Source organism: Pollachius pollachius (genome assembly GCF_949987615.1).
Source record: "Pollachius pollachius genome assembly, chromosome: 3".
Lineage (NCBI taxonomy): Eukaryota > Metazoa > Chordata > Actinopteri > Gadiformes > Gadidae > Pollachius > Pollachius pollachius.
Window position 1 is genome coordinate 25,554,202 of NC_136936.1, and position 15,766 is coordinate 25,569,967.

The following is a 15,766-nucleotide window of genomic DNA, read 5'->3' on the forward strand; positions in this document are numbered from 1 at the left end:
TATTCCGGTAAAAGTCACATGATACTATGGGAAATCACATGCTTCGGGTTATTTTGAGTTCCCCACACAGGTTCAACATGGCGTTGCACATTGGGACTTGCATGAGTAAAGTCATAGCCATCCTCTTAATCTCTGCTGTGTGTGAAGGGCACCGCCTGAGAGTGTTTGGATCGTTTACTACTCGATGGCAAGATACACGCAACGAGACGGTGGTGGAGGATCAGTGGTTCATTCAGAAACTTGATCACTTCAACGGGGCTGACAACCGGACGTGGAAGCAGGTGAGTGCCATGTCTGTCTGCACACACACACACACACACACACACACACACACACACACACACACACACACACACACACACACACACACACACACACACACACACACTATAGGCCTACATTATACTCATCATCAGCATGCTTTCTCATTTTCAGGTACACATAGGCTATTCTCATAACTATAGTATACTTCCTGATTCCAACCCTCCCCATTAATATGATCCGCATTTGGGACCGGCATCTAGTTGAGCTGGCATGCCCCGTTAAGTGGCTAGGTTAGGCTAAACTATAAACATATATAACAAAGATTCAAACAAAATAAAGCCACACACAAACTACTGAACCACATCAGAAAATCTTAACAAATTAGTTTTAAGAGATGGATATGGACAAATTATAAACAAACAGATAAGAAGGTCTGGCTGGGGCATAACATAATAAGCCTTGAACTGTTTTATTTTATATATATTTTTTCCACTTATTCCCCCTCCCCCCCCCCCCCTGTTGTTTAATATACTCTAGCCTATATATTTTGTGTTCAAAATGTTGGTAGTTTGAGTTCGAGGAAAAGTCAAAATGCCATTTTGCAACCTAACATTTATACAACCTAAACTTACATATTCATCGTGATTTTATTGAAAAGGCATTTGACACACCTTGGGTTCAGCAAAGTCATTGACAATGTGCGTGATGTCAAGCTTCCTTCATGCATTTGGGTACCATTTCATAGATATATTTGATTCAATACGAAAAGCGACAACATAGATAAACAAAAAAGTCACTAAATGATTACTTTTCAAGATTGTTTTAGGGATTTCATCTGACAGATTTTCTTTTCTAAAATTGGACTCCCACCATTATAAAATAGTATACCTAAAATCACGGGTATATAAACTTGCATGTCGGCTTCTTTATTTACTTCAAAGTAAGTTATTCCTAGCGGTTTGAGCAATCAACGCAAATTATCCTTCTCTCGCTCGTTCTTGAGGGGGGGCCCTTTGAGCATGTGAAGGGCCCCCTGTGACGCGGAGGGCCCGGGCCCAGGGCCCTGCCTGCCCAGGCGAACGCTGTGTCCGTGTGCGTGTGCGTGTGCGTGTGTGTGTGTACTCGGTCATATCAATGGCTGGAGAACATGTTGAGCTCTGCAGAGAAAAATAAACGTTCATCTCTACTCTATTGACATATGATCGGGCCAGAGATGTGGACTGGAGTCACATGACTTGGACTCGAGTCAGACTCGAGTCATGATTTTGATGACTTCAGACTCGACTTGACAAAATTACGCATAACTTGCGACTCGACTTAGACTTGACTGCTATTGACTTGAGACTTGACTCGGACTTTGCCTCTTTGACTTGTAATGACTCGACGTGTCTTGAGTCAAAAACATTTATTGTTTTAGATATCTAACCTGTTTCCCGCCTAGAGGGCTAGACACCCAAGACGCATTCACTTCCGTGAAGATGAAAATAAAACAGCGAGCGAAGACAAATCTACACTTCAATAATATCACGAAATTTCGATATCGTTTATACTTTATTCAGAATAACAGTTTTAGTTTCATATCAGCTGCGTTTTGAGTTGGTCTTATTGAAGCCGTCTGGCCAGCCTCTGACACTTAAGACATCGTAACTGAATCATTGTTCAACCATTTACCTTCGTTCAAAAGATATAACAAATCTACACACTCGTATCTTCAATAATATCTAAACTGAATTTTGATATCATTTATGCTTTCTTCAGAATCACAGTTAAAGTTTCATATTGGCTTCGTTTCAGTTGGTCTCATTGATTTACGTTGACGCTGGAGGTGAGGACGTTCAGCAGTGTTGCCAGATTGGGGGGTTTTCCCACCCTATTGGGCTACTTTTAAAAACATACGATTTCGGCGCATGAGCATATCATAACACATTTGAAGACAGAAACAATGAACATATTATAACTGTTGATAAGAAATGACTTGACATTAGAGTTATATGTTGAAATGATGATCAATAGCCTAATAATGACGTTATTAAGTTAAAAAAAACGTGATGACTTTTTCAAGACTTGAAAAAGTTTGGGACTTGGACTCGACTTGGCTTTGGTGTGACTTTGACTTGGACTCGACTTGCCTTTCCCTGTCTTGACTTGGGACTCGACTCGGACTTGACTGCTAAGACTTGGGACTTGCTTGGGACTTGCCAAACAGTGACTTTGTCACATCTCTGGATAGGGCTGAACAATGAATTAAATTCCAACCGACATCGCGATGTAGTAGAACTCGATATGCAAATCGAAAAGGCGATTTCTTACTGTTACTGGCTGGAGATCAGTAATTAGATGAGTGCTGCATGCAGCCCACAACTATTGTTCTTCTTAGGTTTTATTCTTTCTTTCTTCTTCTTTCTTTATTATTCTCTACAAACTTTGGGACCTATCTGATTCCTCAATTTTTTACCTAGAGTTTTAAAATGTTCAGATTAGCTTATTTTCAGATTTCTTTAATATTTTATACTTTATAAAATGTTCTACTTTTAAAAGAGAATTTTGTAGAATGGGAGGATGGCAGTGGGCGGTCCGCCCATTCTCTGACACTTCAGACTTCTTATCTGTGTGGGTGTGCGTGTGTGTGTGTTTGTAAAAGTTATTAAGTCAATTAATTCAGGTGTTTATTGGTCTTTTACATGCCTATTTTGTGTGTTGTGTATTATTAATGTCAACTTATTGACTGTCAGTGTGTTCTTTACATAGATCTTGTGAGGTTTCTGTGTGAGAGATAGACAAGATGTTCCTTGTATACCACATAACGTAATAATCAGGTTGCGTTTAGGTGTGTATTTGTGTATTTGCCATTGCAGAAGTATGATGACGATTGATCCGATTTCTGGCAATATAAGTTTTGGGTGGGTTTTTGGTTGATTTGTCGGTTTTAAGTCTATAGTTGAGCTTCAAATTGCCAGTAGAACAGCTGAGCCATTCTATATTTTATCTCAAATGTATTCAAACTTGATCACATTAGCTATTTGTTTAACTCTTCACTTTATTTGTTCCCAACCATTTTAACTATTTTAAATTGTGTGCATGATTACATTGTTTACTCCATTTAGACTCTTCAAATCCCTTCACTTGATTCGAGCCATTTAACATTTCTTTACGTCTTAAACTATGTGGCTTTACTAAAATATATTTTCAACCTGTATTTTGCACTACAGCCCTCACCGCATTTTCTGCAGGAAATGCATTTTCTAGTATTCATATTTATTTTTTCATTTATTTATTCAATAGTTAAATAAAGATGTTCTAATATGAATTCATGCATCAATTCATCTCAACACATAGGCCTGGCCTAAAGGAAAGATCAGTTTATATGTTTTATGCTTCCAATGTTGTGTTGGTCATACTATAGAATGATTTATTGCTTGTTGAGTGAATAATACAGAACATAAGGAACTTTACAGATGGAAGAGGCAGATTTTCAAAACGGCTTATAACAGCTAATTACACTCTATAGCTAATTACACAGCTAATTATATGCTATAATATGTCACCTTCTAAAAAGGAAAAAATCACATTTTAAATCGCAATCGCAATATTGGTAGAAATAATTGCAATTCGATTATTACCCCAAATTATTCAGCCCTTCTAAACAGATCAATTGTTGTGTGGTGTAAAATGCTCTAATATTTATTTATGTCGTGATCAGAGCCCTTAGTTTGCAGCATGTTTGCATGTATAGATGTAGAGACGAGTAACAAGAGAATGACAATTCAAATTTGGTGGTGACTTTTCTGTGATACCTCCAAGACAGTAGGCATGCATGTCGATGGCCACTCTTCAAGAAGTTTCGATTTGGACGAGTATTTTAAAAGTGAGAGTTTATGGATTCAACCCACAGTCTTTCTCCCCCAAACCCCTTGTTGTTTCCCCCCAGAGGTACTTTGTGAAGGAGCAGTTCTACCGGGACGGGGGGCCTGTGTTCCTGATGATAGGTGGAGAAGGCCCCGCCAACCCAGCCTGGATGGAGAATGGCACCTGGCTGCTCTACGCCCAGCAGATGGGCGCTTTGTGTTTGATGCTGGAGCACCGCTTCTACGGAAAGAGTCACCCCACCGTGTATGTAAGGGGTGGGAATCACAGGGTACCTCACGATACGATCAGATACACGATACATGGCCCGCGACACCGATAATATCGCAATACAGCGATTCTGCATTAGACAATCCTCTAACGATACATCGATATATAAGATAAGATATACTTTATTCATCTCATCTTCATTCATCATCCTATATATGTCTAATGATGAATTCGAAATGAGTCTGAAAGGGTATAGTGCTGGATTTTGTTCTTTATTTATGGTCCAAACTGAGTTTTTCAGCCTTTGGTTAGTTAACTTCAAGTTTCCTTTATTCATGTGTTGAGCGCCATATTGATCTATTTTTGAGCGCCTTATTTCATTAATAAAAAATAGTGCTGTCAAGCGATTAAAATATTTAATCGCGTTAATGTCATAGTTGACTTGCGATTCATCACACATTTTTTTCTATTCTAAATGTCCCTTGATTTCGTGCTTCTAGCCTTTTAGTGAGATCAGAGAGTGTTGAGAAGGACGGTAATAAAATATATTTGGTAAGATGTATATAAGAAGAGAGATCTGCAGTGAATTCAACCCAGTCCACTTGACATCGGGTAGGTGCATGACAGTGGTAGGCCTACCGTAAAACTTCAATAGCCCAGGCTTTTATTTGTTTCAATCACTGAACTTTCGAGCAAAACTCTTGCTCAGCAAAGATGGGAAATACTATAACATTTATTATTTAAACCAGTATGAATATTCCTACCGTACATAGGCCTATACACATTACCAGGCTATCGAAATAACGCCTACACACACACACACACACACACACACACACACGTTAACACCGTTAACGTTTCGGGGCTGTCGGGCTGATTACTGCGGGATAACAATATTGCGTTTATAGAAGTTTCTTGCAGCGCCCCCCGACAACCTCTCACTCGCTCAACAGCCGCAACACTCACAAACTGTCAACGTCGCAACCAAGTTGATTTTGTCTAGAGGGGAGTAACTCAGCGGCCCCTCCCGAAGTGTTACAGCCCAGGTGGGCCTTGAACTGCGATTGGTCAGAAAGATGTAACCGCTAATGACAACATTAAACTCTGTGCAGGCTCGAACACAGTGACACACAAACACAAACACACTTTGAAGGAGTTAGATCCGGTATGTTGTTGTAGTTTTTCTAACGTGACTAGTTGTTGCTAGACAGCAGGTGAAAAAACTACAAAGTTTGTCAAACCAAAAGAGCGTTAATCGCGCAATAAAAAAAAATGAACGCCGTTAAAATTGGTTTGCGTTAACGCCGTTAATAACGCGTTAAACTGACAGCACTAATAAAAAATATTGATACTTGGGGCGATATTTCTTATGTGTCTTACTCTTCAGGAATAAAGCATAAAAATGCAAAATAAATTCTTAAAAAGATATGTACGTATATTATATCAATATTTGGCGCTAGTGTATCGATTCTCTTATCGCAAGAAGAGCGATTATATATCGCTGTATCGATATTTTGTCGCAACCCTAGCATACATACCATACCCTCCTGTGTGGTGTGGGTCATTTGTTCTACATCATGGTTTGACAAGATCAAACTGCTTAACACCAGAACCAGTTAGGCAGGGCACTAAAGAGCGGAAGATAGCCACATTGAGACTGCCGGGAGCACAATAAAATCGACATTCGCTTATCCAGAGCCAGGTGCAGTCAACTCTGGACAGATATCCTCACAGCATTACTCTCCCTTATAGCTGTCGGATGGTCATGGCATTTCAAAGATTACACTCAAATAATCACTCTTTTATATACATATATTTATTGTATTTTTTTTGTTTTAACAACATACAGAGAAGGACCCTTACACCATCATAATAAGGATACAAATTATTTAATTTCTTAAATTAAATTAAAAATAATAGATACATTTATATAAACGCATTGTGGCGACCCTGCCCCGTGAGTGTCTCTGTCTCTTTTTTTTTTAACATTTTTTTCTTTTATTTGTTTTTTGAAGAGTATAGTGAAAGAGAAAGATATAAAGTGGGGAAATTAAAGGGGAACAGTGCCTGTTGGGGGAAAATCCACATTACATATAAACAATATTTTACATGTCTTGATGTTTTTAAATGTACAGTAACCATTTATCCCAGCCTTTAGAAAATGAGTCTTCCTTAGTCTTTAATCTACATGTGAGTCTCTCCATTGTTTGAATATCACCGATAATGTTGAGCCATTGTCTGTAGTCAGGTGCAACCGACTGGAGCCAGTTCTTAGTGATAGCCTTTTTTGCTGCAGCAAGAAGAATCGTAATCATATATTGGTCTCCTTTGTGCACAGTTCCTTCCATATGTCCCAGGTATAGGACAAGACAAGTTCGGGGGATTTTGTATCCTAGAAACTCGCACAGCACGACATGGATATATTCCCAGAAAGGTTGAATTTTACCGCAGCTCCAAAACACGTGTGTATGCTTAGGATCCATATAGTTTCTCCAGCAGGGTTGTTGTGTGTTCATTTGTTTGCTAGGCGTTGGGCGAATTTGGTTTTTCCAAGTGAATTCTCTCCATCCATGTGACTGTGTAGTTGTCTGGTGTATTGTCCACACATCATACCACATGGTGTCCGGGATCTCTTCACTCAGTTCTTTTTCCCATTTAGCTTTGACATATAAGGTTGAATCATTCTTAGCTTCCATCAAACAAGAATACAGAATTAACACAGCTCTGGGAATGACATCATTGTAAGATTGAACAATCACTTTAACCATAGGATGTATCTCATCAGCGTGTTTCTTAATCTTTTTATATTGTAATCCCTCATTTGTAAGAATCTGAATAAGTCCTGATTTTTTTAGGCCATAAGTATTTTTTAAATCTTGAAAGTTTCTCATTTCACCCTCCTGGATAACCTGCACATCACAGTTGTTCACACTACCTCCGTCCGTCAACGGATCTCATTGACTTTGCAGTGGGTGCTCGCGAAATGCATTTTGGGTCCTTCCGTCCATTGGGCTCCTTGCAAAATATTCATTTTCACTGCACTTAGTGAGGCTCAGTGGATAAGTTGACCACTTTTCAATATCTTTCCGTATGTTGCCATCAATATGGTCATAGTTGTTTCGGAAAAGCTGTGACAAGTTTTTGGTTATGGCAATGCCTAAATTTTGCATTGATTTAGCTTTCCAATTTAATTAAAATTCTTCAAGTTCTTCATTTCGAGAGCAGTAAAACATGAGAATTTGAGTTGTAGATATGTTTAATTTGTAACCTGAGTGTACGCCTAAATATTCTAAAATTTGCAGAAGTTTCATAAAGGAGTTTACTGGATCTTTTAATATGATCAAAACGTCGTCCGCGAAAAGACTTACGCCTCGTGCCCACTGCATCCGTCCGTTGACTGATCCCCATTGACTTTGAATGGGGATGGACGCGTAATGCATTGTGGATCCGTGCGCTCCGTTGGAGCCTTTGGCGCTGTCAAAAAGTTGAAAAATGTTCAACTTTTTCAGCAGCAACGGATCCGTCATCCAATTGGATCGCGTATGCAAATGTAAGCACTGTGACACTACTTGGGCTCTGACGACCCTGGAAAGCTCCCCCATCCGTCAGCCACGCCTTCCGACATCCTTTGACTGACGGTGCCGTGGGCACGAGGCGTTATAGTATGGTTTTGGTCATTGATACCTATTCCTGTTATTACATCCCCTTGTCTAATCATTTGAGCTAATGGTTCTATATAGAGAGCAAACAATATAGGGCTGGGACAGCAGCCCTGTCTGGTTCCTCTTTCCAAAGTAAATCTGTCCGATAGTGAGCCGTTTACTTTAATTCTAGCTGTTGGTTTGCTATAGAGTGATGTGATGCATTGAATTGTTTTCTCATTAAATCCAAATTTTTCTAAGGTTGAATATAGAAAATCCCAGTTGACCATATCGAATGCCTTTTCGGCATTTAGGCTGATCAATGCTGCTGGTATTTTATTTTTTTGTATTTTATGTGTAATGTGTAAAAAAAAAAAAAAAAGTATTCTCCTGATATTATCCTGAGTTTGTCGACCTAAGACAAAGCCAGTCTGGTCCTCATCTATCAAATCTGATACTATTGTTTGGAGCCTGTTTGAAATTATAGTCGTATAAAGTTTATAATCTATATTAAGAATTAATATTGGTCTATAATTTTGGCAGTATTCTTTATCCTTTAGTGGTTTGGGAATGACTGTAATTATTGCTTCCTTTCACGAGGGAGGAGTGTTATCTTTGGTAATGGTCCAATTAAAGGCTCTAATTAATACTGGCGACAGATCTTTTTCAAGTTTTTTGTACCACATGGAAATCCGTCACTACTTGGGACGGATTTCTACCCTTGTCTTCAATTTTCTTATTGCCTTTTGGATTTCATCTGTAGATATCTTTGCTGTTATGCGTTCATTTTGCACTTTACCTATAGACGGCACATCCAGGGAGTCTAGATATTTTTTAGTATCCTTATGATTTGTTGTCGATGTTTGGGCGTAAAGATCTTTGTAATAATCCCTGAACATATTTTCAATTTCTTTTGGTTCATATTTAATTTGGCTGGTTTTAGGATCACATAGTTTATTGACTGTAATCCCTGCCTGTTGCTTACGTAATCTTCTCGCCAATAATTTGGCAGCTTTAGGTCCTAATTCATAGTAATTTTGTTTTAAATACCTAGCCTTTATCTCTATTTCCTGTTGTAGTATTCTATTAATTTGGTTTCTCACCTCTTTCATTTGTTGCTCTATTTTCTCTTTATGTTTTTGTTCCAATTGTTTCAGGTCAGCTAACAGAGACTTGTACTGAGTTTCTTTTTCTGTTTTAATTTTACTTGTAATTGCAATTAATTTTCCTCATGACAGCTTTTAGAGCATCCCATAGTATTGCTGGGTCTGTCTCGTCATTATCATTCTCCTCTACATACTTCTGTATTTCAGCTTTGATTTGTTCGACCACCTGTTTGTTATTTAATATCCCCACGTTTAATCTCCATATTGTGTCTTTTCGTCTGGACTTCAAATATATTTTTAAATAGATTGGGCTATGGTCCGACAAATCAGCCACTCCAATTTGACATTCCTGTATTCTATCCCTGTCTTCCTTCTGCATAAAAAACCTTTGTGATAGGTTTCCTATTTTTCTTGCGACTAGTTGTGTCTAGGTCATAGTTCATAATCACATTGAGATCTCAATATGATCTCAATGTTCTCTCTATGCTCGTGTTGTTTGTTTTTTTAGTGCGTCTTAGGACGTGGTGTCAAGCTAAACATATTTACAGCCACACACAGCTCCTGAACATCGGGTTACGTTGTCAGGTTGCAGTTACGAGTGGCTTCCAGCGGAATCACAACATCCCGCTCGACATAGTGAGGTCACCGGAGTCCCCTTGGATTGTTGTTGGCCCCAGCAAGAGGCGTAGGCAGAAGTGGGGTTGCCGAGCGGGTCTTCTAGCCCGGCTACGGAAATAGCCTCTCAAACCCAGTTACCCAGCATCTTCCTGACTAACGCAAGATGTATCGTTCACAAAATCGACGAATTGGAACTACATCTAGCAGCTTTGTTCGGGATTGCTGTGTTATGATCATCACGGAGACCTGGCTACATCAGCTGATCCCGGATGCGTCAGTTCTACTAGAGGAACGCACTATCCCCCGCTCCAACAGGAACAAGGACTCCGGTAAGAGCAGAGGAGGAGGACTGTGTGTTTATGTGCACAATGATTGGTGCGCAAGCAGTAAGAGCACAGTCACTCACTGCTCCCCGGACATAGAAGCAATGACCGTAGTTTGCAGACCCTTTTATCTGCCCAGAGAGCTGACAGTGGTAATTATCACTGCTGTTTATATTCCACCAGATACAAATGTTAGCATAGCTCTTACCTACCTACATGACAGTGTCAATAAACAGCAGCAAGCTCATCCTGATGGGGTACACATCATCGCTGGGGATTTTAATCAAGCATGCCTAAAGACAGTCCTTCCCAGATTTGTACAGTATGTAGAGTGCTCCACCAGAGGAAACAACACACTGGACCGTGTCTATTCTAACATAAAGCATGCTTATAGAGCAGTCCCCCTTCCACATCTGGGCCTGTCTGACCATCTTTCGCTGCTCCTCATCCCAGCATACACTCCCCTTAGGGGGAAAACCAAGCCGGTCACAAAGACTGTAAAAACCTGGCCAGAGGGTGCACTCTCCCAACTGCAGGACTGCTTCGCTCACACAGATTGGAGTATCCATGAACAACAGGATCTACAGGGCTTCACTGACACCGTATTGTCATACATCAAATACTGCACCGACAATGTGACGGTTGATAAGAACATCAAAGTCTATCCATACCGAAAGCCCTGGATGACAAGTGAAGTCCAGTCACTCCTGAGAGCCCGAAATGCCGCGTTCAAAACAAAGGACAATGCCCTGTACAGCATGGCGAGAGCGAACCTGAGGAGAGGCATTAAAGGTGCGAAGGAGGCCTACAAAAGGAAGGCTGAGGGCCATCTGACAAACAACAACCCACGTCAAGTGTGGCAGGGATTAAAACATATCACAAACTACAAAAGCAGCCCCTCAGTGACCATCAGTGCCAGCGCCTCGCTGGCAGAGGAATTAAACCATTTCTTTGCCCGCTTTGAGGCAACAAGGCCCAACACAGACATGCTGACCCCTCTGACCACAAGCCAACACACACTCAATATCCAGGAACATCAAGTGAGTCGTGTATTCAGGTCAGTGAACACAAGAAAAGCAACTGGACTTGATGGAGTGCCTGGCGAAGTAATCAAAGCTTGTGCTGATCAGCTAGCAGTGGTCTTCAACCTGTCCCTGACACATGCCACCGTCCCACCATGTCTCAAGTCGGCTACCATAATCCCTGTTCCAAAAAATTCAACTATCAATAACCTCAGTGACTACAGACCCATTGCACTAACACCAGTGGTTGCAAAATGTTTTGAGAGGCTTATGACTCATCACATCAAAGAATGCCCTTGAACACCTTCAACCTTTGACCCCTTCCAATTTGCAAACCGATCAACTGATGATGCGGTCTCCACAGCCCTCCACACCGCACTCAGCCACCTGGAACACCCGGGGACCTCCGTAAGGATGCTCTTTGTCGACTACAGCTCTGCCTTTAATACCATCATCCCTGACATCCTTGTGAGCAAGCTGGCTGCCCTGGACTTCCCCCCCGCATTTTGTGCCTGGATAAAAGATTTTCTTGCAAATCGACCGCAGTCTGTTAAAATTGGCACCCACAGCTCCTCCACCCTCATGCTCAGTACGGGTTCTCCACAAGGCTGCATGCTGAGCCGACTCCTGTATGCCATCTACACACGACTGTACTCCCACCCACCCCACCAACACAATAGTCAAATTTGCGGATGATACGACTGTGGTGGGGCTCATAACCGGAGGAGACGAGACGGCCTATAGGGATGAGGTGCAGCGGCTGGTGGAGTGGTGTGCTGCCAACAACCTGACCCTTAACACAAAAAAAACAAAGCAGGTTATAATGGATTTCAGGAGACACAGAGCTGACCCCGCCCCTCTCCACATAAATATTGACTGTGTGGAGAGAGTCTCCACTTTCAAGTTCCTGGGAACTCACATTTCTGAGGACATATCCTGGTCAGCTAACACATCAGCGGTGGTGAAGAAGGCCCAACAACGACTCCACTTCCTGAGGGTACTCAAGAGAAACAAACTGGAGGAGAAGCTGCTGGTGACCTTTTACCGCTCCACCATCAAGAGAGTGCTGGCCTTCTCCATCACTGTGTGGTATGCTGGCTGCACAGTGGCTGACAGAAAAAGGCTGCAGAGGGTGATAAGGTCAGCTGAAAAAACTATTGGCTCTCCCTTGCCCTCCTTGGATGACATCGCCAACTCTCGATGCATCTCAAGAACAAGAAGGATCATCCGTGACCACCTACATCCCAGCCACCACCTGCTCAGCCTACTGCCCTCTGGTAGGAGGTACAGGAGCCTGAAGAGCAGAACCAACAGACTGAACAACGGCTTCTTTCCTTGGGCAATCAGGACATTTAACACTCATAAAACATAAAACATTAAACAGACACACATATACCTCACTTTCTATAAAGTGCAATATGCGTATGTCCTTTTATATTTATTATTCACCTCGCCTGTCCTTGTCTTGTTGCAAATGTTTTTCTTGTTTGTCTTGTTTTTTTGAATGTTTAACTTAAATTGCTTGTTTGTTTTTTTGTATGTGTAATACACCTTCAACTGGCACTCCCAATTTCATTGTATAGGCGACTGTACAATGACAATAAAGGCTTATCTTATCTTATCTCCTCCACATATACATACACCTTCTATTTCCACAGCAATCAAATCAAATAGGGATTTAAAGAAGTGTTTATCACTTTCAGGTGGAGCATATTTGTTCACCAATGTTACCATTGCTTGGTCAATTGTTCCTTTTACAATAATATAGCGTCCATTATATTCAAATATTCAAAGTTGGTGGCATTACAAATTAGAATTGCAACACCTCTTTTGCGGGTGTTAGAATGGGAGCTATAGAAAGTGTTTTTAAATCCAAATCTTTTCAACTTTTCATATTCTGTTTGTGAAAGGTGGGTTTCTTGTAGAATGTTAATCTGCGTACTCTCCTTTTTAATTTTTGCTTCTTTGACTAGGTTTCCTAAGCCATTAACATTTAGAGACATAAGTTTAATACATTCTTGTTTGGTATTCATAGGCTGTTTTTGGTCTGTTCACATTGTGGTGGCTCCCCCTCAGGCTAACAGTGCATAACCACAGGCACTTAACATCATATGAAACAAACATATGAAAAAATGACCTAACATAAATATAAACAGAAAAAGCGACCTTCTAAAAGAGATGTCAACAACCCTCATATGTTGACCCCCCTTTAGTTTTGAGGGGAAATGCCTTCCACAAGAGAAGGGGCCCCCAGCTAGTAGTAAGATGTAACCCTTAAGGGGTAGACCTGCCCATACTAGACTATGTTGTAGGCAGCTGTGCTTCAGTCCCTTTGAGACAACAAGTTTGATATCTAAATCCCTTTAGGTCACATCGAATTTAACACTAACTTTTTTCTGTCTTTGACCTGTATTACACTTCAAGGATATGTTATTCACATTTATACTTAGAGTCAGGTATTCATCTCGCGTTGTTGTCCTCGCGTTGGAATTCTTGCAGCCGTCCTTTAGCTCGCCTGCCTGTGAGGTTCGGTGTCGTTCTCTCCCGACGCGTGCCCAAGGCTCCATTTGAATGGAGCGTGTCACAGGCTGTAGCGCCTCTGGTATCGGTGATGTAATCTACTTCATATCCTTTTTTCCTCATGTCACCAACTGCTTCCTCCGTACTGCTGTACGTCTTCATTCCACTAGCCCAGTGGATACACATCTTGTTGAGGGGTGTCTGAAAGCGGATGCCTTTCCCCTTTAGAATCTTCTCCACGTTCGCGTACGCTTTGCGTTGTTGCAGCATCCACAGAGTAGTCATGATCAAAATAATTCCTACTTTCTCCAAGCTTTTTCCCCACGCCTGTTTCAAAACCATCTCCTTCACGTTAAACTGCTGAAAGTTGAGGACAATTGACCTTGGTGGTTGTCCTGTCTTTGGCTTCGGCGCCAGGGCTCGGTGGGCTCATTGAATCTGATTCAATTGAAACAGACAAGCTTTCAACTGTCTGTTTCAAATGAAAGCTTGTCTTTTAACCATTTGTCAATAAACACCACGACCGATTCGCTTCTCAGCTCTGCATCTTCTGGAATGCCGTATATTCGCAGGTTGTTCCACCTGGATCTCGATTCTAAGTCATCTAGCCTATCCATTATTTTCTGTTCCTTTATTATGTCCTTCAGTGCACGTTTTGCATCAGTACTCCACCGCTCGACTTCTTCAGTGCGAGTCAAAGCGGCATCTATCTTATCATTTTGCTCTTCTACGTCTGCATTTATTTTGACAAGTTTCTGGTTAATGTCCTCCTTAAACTCAGCCAGTTCATTTTTTTCTTGAATGGTGATGTCGTCTTTGACAGTTTTCAGGTCAATTTTCAGCTCTTTTTGCATGGCTTGGATTTGCTTGCTAATGCTATCTAAGCTAGCTTGCAGTGTAGCCATATCTGTAGGTTCAGTTAGCTAGTCTAATTCTTCGTCAGAACAACGTATTTCTTTACCTTGACCGTTCAGGATTTTTTTCTTCTTTCCTTTCTTTGATCCTCCACTCATTTTCAACGACCATGTATCTTTCTTTGTTATATTTTCGAGTTCTTGCAAAGTTTATTGTGTTGGCGTTAGGAAGCACACTATTCAAGCGTCCATGCTGCTCGATCGTTACCTGGAAGTCGTCTCTGTCTCTCTTGAAGTACCACACGTCAGGGACTGTTTTAAACCAAAATAGGCATTTATTCAATGGTAAACGGAAACATGTGGGACTGAACCCAACACGAGGATAAACGAAAATAATAATGGTGGATCCGTGAGCCACGGGAGAGTCTTAGTAATTGTCTTTCCGGAACGGCCGATCTCCTCCCAAGATGCGGGAGATCTTTCCCGTCTGGCGATCCGATTCAGCGTCGTGCTCCGCGTCTGTTTACGCCGTCCGAGTGTGCGTGCTCCAGGTGAGTGCTGGGTAAGCGTCCTTTAAGTCCTGCTGCCATACCGGACGATGCGGGTCCTGGAGTTTCCCAGGTCACGCCATGCTTCAGCTCCTCTTTCCTGAGAAAGCATAACATAGTCTTTTATTGGTACCTGGCACTTCTCTTCCCCCGCCACAGGTGTTCTCCATTGTGCTGATTAGGGTTGCGCAATGGACACTCTCTGGTGCCAGCTGGTGGATATCGGTGGTATACGCCGTCCACCACCTCTCCTCTGGGCCGCCTGGGGCGCGGTGCTGGGACCGGGTTGCCACGATCCTCCAGCACTGGTTGAAACCTTGGATTGCCTCTGATTGACCAATGGCAAGCATCGCAGTGGGACAGGGCGTCGGCATTGGCGTGTTCCCTGCCCGGCCGGTGGTCCACCTGGAACCTATAATCCTGAAGGGCCAGGAACCACCTCTTCACCCATGCGTTCATGTCCTTCACCCATGCGTTCATGTTCATGGCCGCAACCTTGGTCTCCTGGGGTCAGACGTTCCCACGTCCAACTTGGTAACCCAGATGGACATCTCCTCCAGATCCAGGCGGCACTTGGCGGGGTTGGCCGTGAGGCCGGCCTTCCTCAACTCCCCCAGGACCGCCCGCAGCTGTCGGAGGTGGATATCCCAGTTGGCGCTGTGGATTATGATGTCTTCAATGTAAGCTGCTGCGTATGCTTGGTGTGGCCGCAGGAGTTGGTCCATCATCAGCTGGAATGTGGCAGGTGCGCCATGGACGCCGAATGGGAGGACAGTGTACTGATATAGACCCCCCG

General features: G+C 42.1%; 1 protein-coding gene across 1 annotated transcript in view; it reads left to right on the forward strand.

Moving 5' to 3' along the window:
- Positions 1-38: 38 nt before the first annotated feature.
- Positions 39-15,766, forward strand: part of prss59 (serine protease 59, putative) — a gene marked incomplete at its 5' end in the record, with an annotated part of 33,766 nt that continues 18,038 nt past the window's right edge. Inside the window, 2 exons of the mRNA XM_079732747.1 lie at positions 39-281; positions 4,193-4,374. Of these exons, the coding sequence (XP_079588873.1) occupies positions 39-281; positions 4,193-4,374 (425 nt within the window). The remainder of the gene's footprint in view (positions 282-4,192; positions 4,375-15,766) is intronic.